The sequence below is a fragment of the Clytia hemisphaerica genome, unplaced genomic scaffold (genome assembly GCF_902728285.1).
Source record: "Clytia hemisphaerica strain Z4C2 unplaced genomic scaffold, Clytia hemisphaerica genome assembly, whole genome shotgun sequence".
NCBI lineage: Eukaryota > Metazoa > Cnidaria > Hydrozoa > Leptothecata > Clytiidae > Clytia > Clytia hemisphaerica.
In genome coordinates, this window is record NW_027103253.1 from 1,230,935 (window position 1) to 1,245,376 (window position 14,442).

A 14,442-nucleotide genomic window follows, 5' to 3' on the forward strand; every position below is an offset into this window, starting at 1 on the left:
TCGAATTTCTTTGGCCCATTATAGAAATTTTTTGTGAAAAAGTCTCTCTAAGGGTTGGGTTTTTCTACACTGAGTCTCTCTAAGGGTCACCTTTTCACCAAAATTCAGTCTCTCTAAGGGTAAGGGTCCAGAGGTCTGGCACGCACATACCCGACACCCATCAATCCTAGTACCCCCCCCCCGGGGTTCTATTTTAATCAACCCTTTCAACTGCTAATCTTTCAACTATCATTTAGGAGTATAGAATGGGCTTCCATAGTACCATTTTCTCTAAGTATTTTGTGCAAATTTTCAACAAAGTAGACTTCTTGACTGTCCTTTTTCCCTTATGTTAAAGTTGTTCTGATGGAGGACATTGCTATTTTTGGTAGCCTTCTCATATCAATAAGGAGCTTTGGTGTAAATGTTTTTTCTGATGAAATCATACTAATCTGAAACTATAAGGCCTTTATGAACTTTCTAGAACAATAATCTTGCTCCAATCTTGAGAAACACTGGAAAAATAGGTTAGCATTCCCTGAAATAATTTCACAGATTTCCTCTGCTTTCTGCTTGAAATCGCTGTCGTATAGCCGAAAACGAAAGTGAAACTGTATAAACGTCCGCAAATTCGGGCCCAGTCCTCTTCCGAGACGGAGGCTAATTAAAAAATGAACAAATGAATTTTCCAGCCAGAGTCATGAATGATTTAAACTCGGGGAGCAGATGTAAATTTCCAGGGCAGAAACCTAAATTTTTTCAGGAACAAATAAGTTTATCCAGGAGTCTGACAAGAGAAAAGAACAGATAAAGTTGGCTCCGCTTGTTCGTCGCTTGTTTACTCTGCCCCCCCCATAAATCTCACGACGCCCATACGTTGACTGACGTGTAAATCATATGGGCGGATTAATTGGGGCGGGGAAGAGGAAAGACCCATAATACAACAGTTTGTGACAACACTTTTCCGCACCAGAATGCAACACTTTGTTTATAGCATTTTCATAATGGTACCGCAAATGGATTTCACCCACGTGCAAAACAGGTGGGAAATTTTCAAAATGTAACTGATTTGTTGTTGTTGTTGTTGTTGAAATATTCGTGTTATTGAACCAGCAAATATCCAAGGAAAATAAACAGCCATACAGTGGTAAGGGCGTTCATATCATATAACTAAGACTAGAAACATGCCAATTTCACTTTTTTTTTAAATCTGACACCTCCTTGGCAGCTCTCTGTCTCAAATCTCAATTATATGCACATATTCATTGTTTTGTTAGTTATTAGTCGTTTAGGCAGGGGGGGATGCCAGCCTGGAATTAGTGCACAGTAAGTACGCCGAATATATATGGCGTGGAACAGTAATTACTTTTGGCGTATTGGCGTAAGGAGCGGATATAAAGTAAGGTAGGCCAAAGCTTTTCAAGACGACCAGACGTTACTACTAATCGATTATCGCTTAAAATTGATTATCGATTAAAATCGATAGCTAATCGATAATTAATCGATTGATTAAATATCGATTAAAAACGATAATCGATAGCTAATAGATACTCACAATTTTTCACCATAGATTTTTAATCGATAATATTGATTACAGTGTTAATAATTGATAATATCAATTAATATCGATATAATCGATACCTTGACCCTATCGATTTTTAATCGATAATATCTCTGATTGATAATCGATACTGACAATTTTTTAGGTGCCAATTATTTATCGATTATCGTTTTTAATCAATATTTAATCAATCGATTAATTATCGATTAGCTATCGATTTTATAATCAATAATCGATTTTATCGATTAGTGATTAGTAACGTCTGGAGACGAGAGAGGAGCACCGCCATTCTAACGCCCAATCAGTTACATCAATATGCCAAAAACATTTTGTTCAACCACCTTCACTTCAAGATGGCCACCATAGAATGAACTTCCTTTTATAGGATGAACCATATTCATGTGTACACTCCATCACAAATTTTAAACCTTTATTATTTGAATGCATGCCTTTTTAATACTCAAATATAAAAAAATTAAAAAATTTTAACTTGGTCATTAGTCCAAAAAGTCATTAAAATTGATTAGCCATCCTAAGGATGAACCATATTCATGTGGCTTTCAGCCTTGCACTTCATCGCAGAGGCTAATCAATTTTAATGACTTTTTGGACTAATGACCAAGTTAAAATTTTTTAATTTTTTTATATTTGAGTATTAAAAAGGCATGCATTCAAATAATAAAGGTTTAAAATTTGTGATGGAGTGTACACATGAATATGGTTCATCCTATAAAAGGAAGTTCATTCTATGGTGGCCTATCTTGAAGTGAAGGTGGTTGAACAAAATGTTTTTGGCATATTGATGTAACTGCCAATTTTATTACGCCAGGTTTAAATGTACCCACATCGCTCTTTGACAGCCATATAACAACGTAGAGTGTAAATAGAATATAAAGTGCTTTTAATTCATATACCGTGAGTGGTCCTAAATCTGACAGCCATGCCTAAATCCGATGGGGTCTTTCAAAGATACAAACTAAAATAAAAACAAACCTTTCGCTGTGACGAAACGAAGATACCAAAGTGTCAACTAAACTGAGAGATTTGATACACTGAACCAATTGAACCAAATATCAATAATTGCTTCAATACAAAACATAATTTTTTATTACAAAATTGTCAACGTTTTAAACACGAGCAACCCAACAGATTCAGAATAATATAGAGGTAATTATTTTTACAACTCACACTCTTTTGATCACATTAATTGTCATCTTGTTAAATGTTTTGTTTCGAGAGTTCTTGCAATAGTTTATTCTTCAACTTGGAGAAGGAATGTTTGTAAACATAGAATTTTTTTTCACAGCAGGTATTTGGGGGTCGGATTTAGGCAGGGCTGTCAGATTTAGGACCACTCACGGTAGGGGGATTGTTTACAGAAAGAAAACAGTTGTTGTCCTTTTTTGACAGCAAGTTGATCTACATTCTATTTTCCATTGATAATTTTACTGTACAAATGTAGCTCGATGAAAAAAACAATTATTGATAAAGATACTTAAAAAATAGGTGTTCAAATCATTTGAATTAATAAATCAACTCACTTTGGATTCCTAAAATATGGCTCATGGTCATGATTCATTTAACTTTATATATATATATACATTTCTTTCTTAGAAGTACCAGCAATTCAAGCTCTTTTTCTACAAATTTTGAGCAACTTTTAGGCATGAGAAGATCAAATATCTCAGGGCTTTCGGGAACCCTCAACATGGCTTACAGCGCCCTCCCCAAAACCCCCCTGCAATTTTGCGCGCCTTTTGGTGGACCCTGTTCAACCATATTTCGCTAGTGGAACTTCTATTGGCGTGCACCTCAGTTTAATCAAATAACGATTCAGCATGGACTTTGCATTGTTTCCACGCTGGGGAAATGTAACGGCCTATTGAAAAACAAATTCGGACCATGCTCTGGTCACAAGAAAGTATGGCTGAATTGGCCTGAACATTTTGTTTGGGTCATGGGTCATAGGCTAAAACTCTTGTATCAAGATTACAGGATTTGGATTGCGGACCGATTTTACTTTCGTTTTCATTAGTTTCATTTTCGATTTCAAGTCAACATCTTAGCAACGGGGGGCTTGCCCATAGTTACAGGGGTTAGTGCAAAAAATTAAAGATAGAAAATTTTCCAAATCCCCCATTTCAATTCAAAACAATAAGAAATGAAACTTTTCCATGTTTCACTTTTTTGCACCAATTCTTCAAAATGAAAATATTTAAGATTTTAAGTTCTATTCTTTCATTCAATGATTTTTTACGGCACTTTGTTGACAATCTACCTCTCACATTAAATTTCCGCTTTCTTCTGAGAGTTGAAGATGAGAAATAGTCTACACTTTAGGATCACGGATCGAAACGAATAAAAGGTGTTATGAAGGGTGAGATTGTACAGCCACCCTGTGGGCAAAGCACTGAAAGGCCACGGGTGCCAAAAAGAAGGGCTGTGTGAAATGTGCAGCAATCTTATCGGTGGAAATTAAATCAACAGTCTGCGAAGGAGTGCCACGAACCAATCAGTAGAAGAGACCACTTTCGTTTTTGTTGCAGATTTCGATATAAACTTCTCACAGAGATTATTTGTCAATGTGTTGTGTCAACTTGTCAGCATTGTATTGATACAAGGGCAAAGATAAAAGGGGTAAGACTTGCCTATTTTCTAATCCTGATAGGTCGTGGAGTTTAAGTCTAGACTGTTTGGGCCATGTATATACATTGAAATACATTTTTGATTCCTTTTGACCTTAATTTGTTGGTTCGTTTTATTGTTTATTGTGCTGGTATATAGAAGTTAAATTTATATACCTTTCCCGGTTTATCGTCATCCATTATTGAATGTTTTCATTAGAGATTGTCTTTAAACAAATTCAAAATCCAAAAAAGTCCAAAAAGTCAGTTTAATTCAAGCTCAAAAATGTAATTACAACAGTCTAAAAACAATCCAGAGAATTTCTCCTTTGCAGTATGAGAAGACCGCGTGTATAGAACGAGAATAAAAAAAAAATAAAGACTATTATATTACCATATTTATTTCATAGAGGTCGATAGACCTGCAAAATAAAATTTTATAAATGAAAATAAAAATATATAAGATTCAAATCATCTTTTAAAAAATTTTATTAATCCAATTAGAAAGTAAATGATTAATTTTCAAATTTGAATGATAGATATTTAAATATAAATGAAGATTTCTAAGTTTATTTACTAAAATAATGGATTTAAAATATAAAAATCGGGTCCAAAATGAAATTAAATGCACAGTCAAAGAAAATTTCCAAAAAATCTGGCCTGAACATCATGACTTAAAATTGGAAGGACCTGCGCGGGGCATGTTCGAGCCATTTAAAAAAAAGCATTAATGGATGATATTTTGGCCGATTTTTCCAGTGGGAAAGGTTCCCAGTGGGTCTATAAGAAGGGGGTGTACATGATCATTTACAGTTTGATAAATGACCTACCTGAATGTTTATTTAGAGACTTGACAGCAAAGGTTATTTGGCCAAATCGTATCTTTTAAATCAGAAAATATTTTCCCATCTATCTTTTAGATTTTCAAAAAACTGGAAATTACAATGGTAAGCCTACAGCTTCAGCTAGAAACTAAACTTTGGATAGCTGATCTTCATGACCTTGACCAAGCTGCTAATGGGAAAAAGTTGACATGTTTGCGCACATATGGGGAAACATTGAATATCAAACAACATGCTGTTTTTGCCAATTCTTATCGAAAGTGCTCACCAATGATCACTGTTGAAATGTCCACACAGGGTTATATTCCATCAGTAGAAGATTTGGTCCATGTCTTGAATATAAGGTCCTGTTTTAAAACAGATCATACTATTTTAGCTGGGAGTTATTGGGAAAATGAAATCAAAGACACAAATGTAATCCAATTTTATGAGAAATATCTTTTGGATGATCCTGCTGTGCTGGATCATTGTAAGTCTCGTAACAAAGGACAAAATAACAATCTTTGTAAAGAGACCTGGTCATGGAAACAATCTTTCAGTAACTTCCCTTTTCTCTTGCTCACAACTGAAGAACCACAACCTCGTCAATTATCTTTATCCAATCGTAATGAAGTTGATTGTATTATTTATTGGGACGTCAATCAGAGTGACCGCTCTATTGGAAAAGCACTTTTTCTGCCTTATGAAATACCTGATATGGTTGGTGAGGCAGACATTGCAGTGTTTCGAAACACTTCTGATAGATTACTTGGTATCTATATGTGTGAACAGCTCCGAGACAGAATGATGGATGAGAACTGTGTTCTGTATAGAGAAGCTCAGGAAACATCAGTTCAAAGTATGCTTTTCAAGAGGAAAATCAAATATGGTATCGATCCAGCACCACCAGATATTTTGTCTGAAAAGGAAGTTGCTGAACTACTCTCTATAATGGGTAAGTTTAAAAATAAAATCAATATGGTTCTTCTAAAATCTTTCGAAATATTTACTTCTAGGTAGCAACAAAGAACTTTTTTAATTATCTCAAGCTTTGGATTTCAAAAAATTTAAATTGGAAAGAAGATTCTGAGAAAATTAAACTTTTCTGTGGCGGAATAAGATAGGTAATTTCAAATTTTAAACTTTACTACTAAATTTTCTTCATCCTTTTCAAAGTTATGAAGAAAATGTTCAAATATTCGTTTTTGAGAAAAAAGATAATAATCCATTGTTATCTTACTTAAAATACAAGAAATTGTAAAAAGTTGTTTAACAATACTTTAATATTTTTCAGATAGTGGTGGAGATTTACCAGATGATTGGGAAGATGATTTCGTACCATCACCAGATTACGATTCTGAAGAATCAGAATCGGAATCCTCAGTATCTGAAGATCCTCTTTCTGATAACTACATTGAAGATGATGAAATTTGCTCCGAAAATGATGAAACAGAGTCTGATGATAGTTTTGAACAACATGATAGAACATTTTACTCATTTGATGGAAAGACACCTAAGATTTTATATTATGCAAAATCAGGAGCTCTTTCTGTCGTCAGAGGGAAGCTCTGTGTGAAAGAGCTTACATTATTAATGTTTCATTAAAGCGAATTGAAAAAAAAGGAGCTGAACTTTTACAATGGCATAATGACACACCTCTAATTGCTGCGGCAAGAAATGGTCATTTTGAAATTGTGCATCATTTGTTATCTATCGGAGCAGACCCTACCTTGGAGAGTAGCCACGCTAGTGGTACCGGTGGAAATGCAATCAAAGCTGCTTCAGAAAATTTATCATGCCTACTTAAAAACAAAGATGAAATTTTAAAGAGATGTTTCACAGGTGATATTGAAACAATTGACCCTAAAGCAGCTTCATTAGATATTCTTTACAGAATAAAAGATTTTCAGGATATCATTGATGTGTTGAAAATTGCTGAGTCACATTGGCAAAAGGCACCATACTTCTCTGCAAGATTCTCCAATGAACGCCAAAGGCAACTTAGAAGATCTCCAAACAAACCACTTGACCAAGAAAAGCTTAAAGAAATGTTGGATGAAGAACCAGAAGAAAGTTCTTCAAGAACAACAAAAAAACACTGACTCCAGTGACTTGAACCAGCGTATAAGAGATGGTATCTGTGCAAGCAGTGCCAGATGTTCGGGTTCTTCAGCTGCAAAAGGCTGTCAACTTAAGTGTTGTGGTAAATGCTGTCCAGGCCCTTGTAAAAGGCATCACTTAAAGTCTACAAGTATAAATTATTTTTAATCTCTTGTTTTAATGCAAATTTCCTAAGTTCCTAAATAAGGCACAAGAAAAAAATCTCGATTTTCAATGTTGGAAATTTCAAGATTTCTTAGAATTAAAAAATCAAATGGAAAATCAAACCTGGAAACTTGGGACACTCTCCAAGGATGGAAATTTTGCATTTTCCATGGCTTGGAATTTTCAAAAATCCAGGTTGAAAAAAGCCAAAATCCAAAAAGTGATGACAGATGTGGCAAAAGAGATCTTAAGCAAGGTTTTTGTTTTTGTGAACAGTCACTCGCTAGCCTAGGCTCGATGGCTCCTGGTCAATCTCTCGTTATTGTTCGCACAGATACGTGGTTGATCACTCTCACAGCTCAGCAGGGCAACATTTGAAACTATGACACAAGTACCCTATGTGCTTTACTGTGCGAACTCACTGCGATTGACACAGGCCGTTCCGAAAGGAAGCCTCACCTGACGGAAACTTACAGCTTGACTGCTCACATTACAGCCTAATATCTATGTTAGCTATACATCAAAACAGTTCTGCGCGAAAAATCACTTGTGGTTTTCTCAAAGGACATGCGCAGAAAATGGTACAAAAATGTAATTTCCACATGGATTTTTAATGTTTTCCAAACTGTTTGGAGAAACACAAATTTCCAACCCAAAAAGTCTAGTTTTCCAATCGAAAGAGTTTCAATTTCACAAAAGTGTAATTTCCACATGGATTTGTAACGTTTTCCAAACTGTTTGAAGAAACACAAATTTCCAACCCAAAAAGTCTAGTTTTTCAACCCGATGTATCAAATTTACAAAAATATATATTTTCACATCGATTTTTGACCTTTTTTTCAATTCCCAAACTGTTTGGAAAATTGTAATTTCTACATTGTTTTTTTTTCACTTGATTTTTCAAGGGCCTTGGTTTATTCTACAAAACCTATGGGTAGTTTAGTACGTTTTCCAAATCAGCTTAAGGTAATTGCTCAAATTTCCAACCTTCAATTATAAAACCAAAATTTCCAACTCAAAAATATTGAATTTCCAACCTTGGAAATCGAAAAATTTTTCCTGTGAGGTCTGACCAGATTGAGAGAATGGTAAATCCTGCAAATCTCGAGTGTTCCAGCCTACAAAAAGGGAAGAGCAAACGTTGCCTTATCATCCAGCCATGAAATCACCAACGAATCAAAATATCAAATTATTTGCTTTGCAGAATGATGAATGGGACGAAGAGACATCCGAGGATCACGTGTTATCGAGTGGTGAAACTATCTACATTGTTAGAAGGAAGAAATTATTCGAGACAGGAAAAGTTGAAGAAATTTCGTTCAAGCAAACTTATGCCTATGATGTGCTAATCGATCAAAACTGTTCATACTCTGATAGTAAATGTAAAGATGGTATAAATTATGGTGGTCATAGCGACAATCTAAATGCTAAATTTGAATCACAAACAACAAAGAAGATCAATGATAAGCTTCTATACTTTCTGTATACGTATAAAAGACAGATGGAATCATTTACACCAGTTGTGGAAAAAGTATTTGCTGAGGGTTATATCTACCCAATGATCAAAGAAGATCGCTCCCTTAAAGTTCGTGTGACGAATTTAGTATCGTTTGGGAATTTACAGGATGCTCAACATAAAATACCACAGCAAGATTTTCCTGAACGACATGGATATGTTAACACAGTACGTCACTTCAAACCAGGTTATTACTACACCAGCGTCATCAAACCCATGGAAGATTGTGATCCATTTGTCATGTATCACCATGAGAGTATCGATCCTCGTAAACTGATGGATCAGATTTTATTGATGTGTGACGATTATGAGGAGTTTAATCCAAGTGTGTGTAATACTATAAATCGCTATGATTGGTGTCAATGGGAGGGTACTAACTCAGACAAAGAAGATGATGATTATTGTTACTATGATTATGAAATGCTTTGTGAGGAAGTAAAGAAAGCTAGACAACAAAAATGGAAAAACAAAATGGCCTTTCAAAGCACCATTTATTTTTGTCCGACCAGATCAGCTGGGCTTTTGAAGAAAGCTGCTAAACACAATAGAAAGATACAATCCAATGTTATAGCTGAGCTTTCAGGTTATCACGATAAAGAAGATAATGTGTTTGCACTTGGAACTAGTGTTTCTGAAATGAACAATGCGGATTGGATTTATGGCAGGGTTTTCAAAGATAAGGGAAGCTGTCAAAATTTTGCCCTCGTTGTGCATCTTGGCCTCCATAGTTTGTTTTATGAAGGAGGTGTCCCTGACTTTTTGAAGAAACTGTGCCCACACAAAAAGTTTACATCTGTGAGAAAAACGAAGCTAAAATTTGATATTACTGACTTTCAAAAATAGAAATATGGGAAGATTTAATAGCCCTTTTCGTTAAATTTTCAAGATTGTATTTGGAATTTTTTGATTTTTTTCTTTGTGTAATTAAACTTTTTACGTAACTGAACTCATTCTGTGTCTATAACTATAATTCAAAGTAAGATTATAGCGAAAAGATTTTTGAAAATTCTCTACAAGGACATAATGTTGTGGCTCTTGTGGGTGCTTACCATAAGAAATGTTTATCATTGTTGGACCTACCTTGAGGTCCTATAAATTAACCTTTGTCCGTCCGTCCGTCCGTCCGTCCGTCTGTTACCAGCTTTTCTCGAGATTGGCTCATTAGTTTTTTCTGATTTTTGGCAAAATGATGCAAAATGATGCCCAAAATGTGACGAAGCCATTTTCGGAAAAAATTAATTTCCGGTGAAAATGCCGGAAATATGCCGGAAAAAGCGGTTTTTTGGCATTTTCTAGAGATTTCATCATTAGTTTTCATCATGGCCGAGTCCGATTTTTGAGAAACATTTTTTTCCGGCCGAAAATGCCGGAAATATGCCGGAAATCGCCGTTTTTGCAGATTTTCATCGGACTTTTTCCTTATATTTCGTTGTTTTTCACACAAAAACATTATTAATAACAATGTCCACGATCAAGCATGGTTCAATTGCCAATAAAACTGATTTTTGAAGCCGGAGTCTTCTAAAAACCGCCGTAACAGCCGGAAAAACAGTATTTCTTGAATTTCTCGAGCTGTACTTTATATTTTCTTATGAAATTTTGCACACTGATGTAAAATGACAATACCTAAAAAGTAACGGAGCCCGATTTTCGAAAAACATTTTTTTCCGGCCGAAAATGCCGGAAATATGCCGGAAAAACTGTTTTTTTGGCATTTTCTCGAGATTTTATCATTAGTTTTTTCTGATTTTTTGCCCAAAGATGCGTATTAACGATGCCCAAAACATGGCCGAGTCCGATTTTTGAGAAAATTTTTTTTCCGCCCGATAATGCCGTAAATATGCCGGAAATTGCCGTTTTTGCAGATTTTCATTAGATTTTTTCCTTGTATTTCTATGTTTTTCACACAAAAACATTATTGATAACAATGCTCACTATCAAGCATGATTCAATTGTCAATAAAACTGATTTTTGCGACCAGAACTTTCTATTTATTTTTTCCCTGCAACCCTTCCCTCTCCCCCCCATCAACAATCAATGATGAATTTATTGCGTTATGCATTTTCGCTAAACGCAATATTTTCTGACTGATTTTTTTCTCCTCGAATTGCTATCTAACTTCCATTTATCAGGTAGGTCCATTCAGCATCTAGCTTGTTTTTTTCTGTTCCTATACAGTGTTTAAAATATTTCAATATTTCACTAATAATGTTTTTTATTGTAAACAAAAAAATATTTATTTCATTTTGCATTATATTGAATAAAAAGATATTTTGTTTATTTTTGGGACTGGGGCTGGGTTACAAATTATCCAGCTCTGTCAAACTATTCTACATTGAAATAAGTATTTTTTAACGTTGAAGGTAATTTTGATTACAATATACATTTCTATCTTCGGTCATGTAATTCTTTGTTTATTTTTTCAGGTAAAACAAAATTAAAATTAAAATTATCCTCAAAAATATATTTATCAAAATTTTGGACAATTTGTAGACTTTGTTGGAAAGCTGGAAAATTGTTTTGCATCATGGGTAATTTAAAAAAAATTCAAAACTTTGTAATTTTTAATTTTAGATTTGGATTTCCCCTACCCTACGAACATCTTACTATTTTTTTACTGCCCCCTTAAAATCTCAAGATTGAAAATTTCTATGACCTTGAAATTTTGGCCAGTGGTAGATATGAATGATCGGAAACGATTTGGTCAATTAGTATAGTGTCAACTTTTCAGATATTTTGCTTTTAGATGATTCTGATGAATTTTGCTCCAGTGATTTCGAAGACGACTCAAGTTATATTGATTCTGATGAAATTGACTTTGATCCTGAAGATTATTTCGAGTCAAATTACGACATCTACCCAAAAGATGAAAAAACACCAAATATTGTCGATTATGCCGGAAAGGGTCTTCTCTCTTTAATTCAGAGAGAAACCAAGGACAAGAAAGCAGGTGCTATCAACGGTTCACGCAAATGGACAGAAGTTGAAGAGAAATGGGGATATGATAAAAGTTGGGAATGGCATGATGATACCCCTCTAATAGCCGCCGCACGAAATGGTCATTTTGAAGTTGCTCATTATTTGTTGTCTGTTGGTGCAGATCCTACTTTAGAGAGCTGCCATGTTTGTGATGAAAACGGGAATGCGTCCAAAGCTGCTTCAGCTTGCATGCAATCATTGGTGAGAACAAAAGATCAGATTCTCCAAGGTAGTTGTTCTTACCTAAGCACAGATCCCAAATATTCTGAAATCGCTGCTCTTGATATAATCTACAGAATCCACGAATTCCAAAAGCTCATCGATGTGTTGAAAGTTGCTGAACAGTACTGGAAGAAAGCATCATACGCCTCATCAAGGTTCTCCAAAGAACGAAAGGAAAAGCTGGAGAGATGTCCCAATAAACCAAATAATGAAAAAGAACTGAAAACTAAATTGGATGAGTTCACTGCTTCAAAACCTGATATGGACCAACTCAAAGACCTGGCTGCTGAAATCACCAAGTTGAGGAAAAAGAAGGAATCTCAGCAATCCAATAGCTTTAATTCTGTTTTTCAACAACTTTCTGTAAACAATGTGTGCGCGTTGAGTTTGAATTGTGACGGAAATCCACCGGCCAATGATTGCCAACATAAATGCTGCGGGAGGTGTTGTCCAGGTCCATGTCGAAGACACCAGTTAAGATCGAAACGTAAGAAATTTGAAATCTAATTCCAATTTATCATGGGCTTTTTTAAAGATAGACGTTGAGGTGGGAGTTCCTTTATTACCAAAAGTTAAAGCCTTGCTTGTTTTGTGTCAACGTTATCTTTCAGAGGCTATAATTTTCGATCACTTGTCCATAAATGAATTTTCCCTTTATACTTAGGCGACGTTCCCAGTGGTACAAAGTCTCGCAAGACGAATAACGATGCTCCTTACAATTCTACTATGAAATCGTATTCACCTGGTAACGTTGATGCGTTCATCCAACAATGCACTGATTGGGACGAAGTTAATACAGAGGATATTGTCTTGCCAACTGGTGAAGAATTTCGCTGTGTTGTGCAGAAGAAATATTTCGGCGAAAACCATTATATCACTTTAAGTCTTACTTATGCTTTTGGAATCTTGGTAAGAAAGGACAGTTCGCTCCGTAATGAATGCAGTAGCATGAGTGGTTCGTTTGGAAACTTTGGTGATCTTTCAAAATCAACAGCAGTCGACAAATTGTGTCGAAAATTGGCTGATTTTAAGGATCATCGCAGACGCATGAAAACTCTTCAACCAATATTGGAGAAAGCGTTCGCAGAGGGCTCTACATACCCAATGATTAAGGAGGACCGTTCACTTAAAGTTCTTGTTTCCGATATGGCATCATTTGGTGACTTGAAGGAGGCTCAAAGTCAAAAGCCACAGAAACAAAAAATCGGTGGTACTATTCGTGGATATGTTAACACAGTACGTCATTTCAAACCAGGGTATTACTACACCAGCGTCATCAAACCAATGGAAGATTGTGATCCATTTGTCATGTATCACCATGAGAGTATCGATCCTCGTAAATTGATGGATCAAATTTTATTGATGGCTGATGATTATGAGGATTATTTACCGAAAGTTGTGAATAGCATCAATCGATATGATTGGTGTGAATGGATGCATTACGGAGGAGACAGCTCTGGTGAAGATTGCAGCAAAGACGAGAAAGCTCGCCGGTTAGACGACAGATGCTCCATTTATTTTTGTCCTACTGAATCGGGATCCTTGTTGAAGAAAACTGTTAAACAAAGGAAGATTACCAATTCAGAAGTGATTGATGAGCTGTCAGGATATGTTGGTGATGATGAGAAAGTGATTGCTCTCGGTATCAAAACTGGTGGAATGAATTCTGGTGATTGGATATATGGGAAAGTGTTTGAAGATGAAGATAGTGGGCAGAATTTCGCACTGGTTGTTAATTTCTGTTTGGGTGATCTGTTTATGGAGAGTATTCCTGATGAATTGAAAAACATGTACCCTAACAAGAAATTCACTTCTGTTAGCAAAACCGAACTGAAGTTCAATATTGCTGACTTTGAGAAATAGTTTTCTTTCAATCCACCACTTATGTTCAGTTTTTTCGTGTTCATGCCTTAGACGTTATCTAAACTAAAATTTTTAAATCTTTTCGATTTTATTAACTACGACTTCACCTCTTACTACCTTTATCGCGAGCACTCTAGATTTTCGTATTTTTTTAGGAAAAATGAAATTTATAATTTATTGAAAAAAATTTAGATAATTTATTTTCCTTAGCCAAGTTTTTCTTTAACCAAGTTATATTTTGATCTACATGACGTTGAAAGTTCCCGTTGGAAGTTTTCCACCTTCCTCCTTTTCATCACCTCAAGGGAAGAAATTTTTTGCGGAATTTAATTTAGCGGTTTTTTGACAAATCCGCGAAATTAAATCCCACGAAACATGAATATTCTCAGGGTTTAAAAATTACCTCTAAAATTAGTCTTTTTAGGGCAAAATAGGCCATATTGTAAACAAAAGATTCTCTCAACCACGAAATTAAATTCCGTGATCTTGGTATGTCTTTTTACGAAAATATACGATTTATAAAAATTTAGTTTTTAGTTTATTTACTTTCTTTAGCCAAATTATTTTTTAACTATTATTTATAAAACACCTGACGTTGATAATAACCATGCT

At 35.1% G+C, this 14,442-nt stretch overlaps 2 protein-coding genes across 3 annotated transcripts; both read left to right on the forward strand.

The window, feature by feature from the left end:
• The first annotated feature begins 1,017 nt into the window (after positions 1 to 1,017).
• On the forward strand, positions 1,018 to 8,532 carry LOC136798342 (uncharacterized). 2 transcript variants are annotated; one of them, XM_067054949.1, is made up of 4 exons: positions 1,018 to 1,126; positions 5,085 to 5,940; positions 6,280 to 7,236; positions 8,455 to 8,532. In XM_067054949.1, the coding sequence occupies exons 2-3, from the start codon at positions 5,109 to 5,111 to the stop codon at positions 6,588 to 6,590; spliced, it is 1,143 nt and encodes a 380-aa protein (XP_066911050.1). In that variant the 5' UTR covers positions 1,018 to 1,126; positions 5,085 to 5,108; the 3' UTR covers positions 6,591 to 7,236; positions 8,455 to 8,532. The 2 variants fall into 2 exon arrangements, with proteins under 2 accessions (XP_066911050.1, XP_066911059.1); XM_067054958.1 differs by lacking the exon at positions 1,018 to 1,126 and adding an exon at positions 3,905 to 4,177.
• Positions 8,533 to 11,192: 2,660 nt separating this feature from the next.
• LOC136798359 (uncharacterized) lies at positions 11,193 to 14,387 on the forward strand. The gene is made up of 3 exons (XM_067054970.1): positions 11,193 to 11,297; positions 11,513 to 12,454; positions 12,632 to 14,387. Exons 1-3 carry the CDS (start codon positions 11,294 to 11,296, stop codon positions 13,828 to 13,830), a joined length of 2,145 nt encoding a protein of 714 aa, XP_066911071.1. The 5' UTR covers positions 11,193 to 11,293; the 3' UTR covers positions 13,831 to 14,387.
• The last annotated feature ends 55 nt before the right edge of the window (positions 14,388 to 14,442 follow it).

Excerpts from the sequence above, each read along its gene's own strand:
- LOC136798342 (XM_067054949.1), top strand. The coding sequence starts at position 5,109 with ATGGTAAGCCTACAGCTTCAGCTAGAAACTAAACTTTGGATAGCTGAT. Across the intron at positions 5,941-6,279 it reads TGAACTACTCTCTATAATGG|ATAGTGGTGGAGATTTACCA; the intron begins GTAAGTTTAAAA and ends AATATTTTTCAG.
- LOC136798359 (XM_067054970.1), top strand. Across the intron at positions 12,455-12,631 it reads ACACCAGTTAAGATCGAAAC|GCGACGTTCCCAGTGGTACA; the intron begins GTAAGAAATTTG and ends CTTTATACTTAG.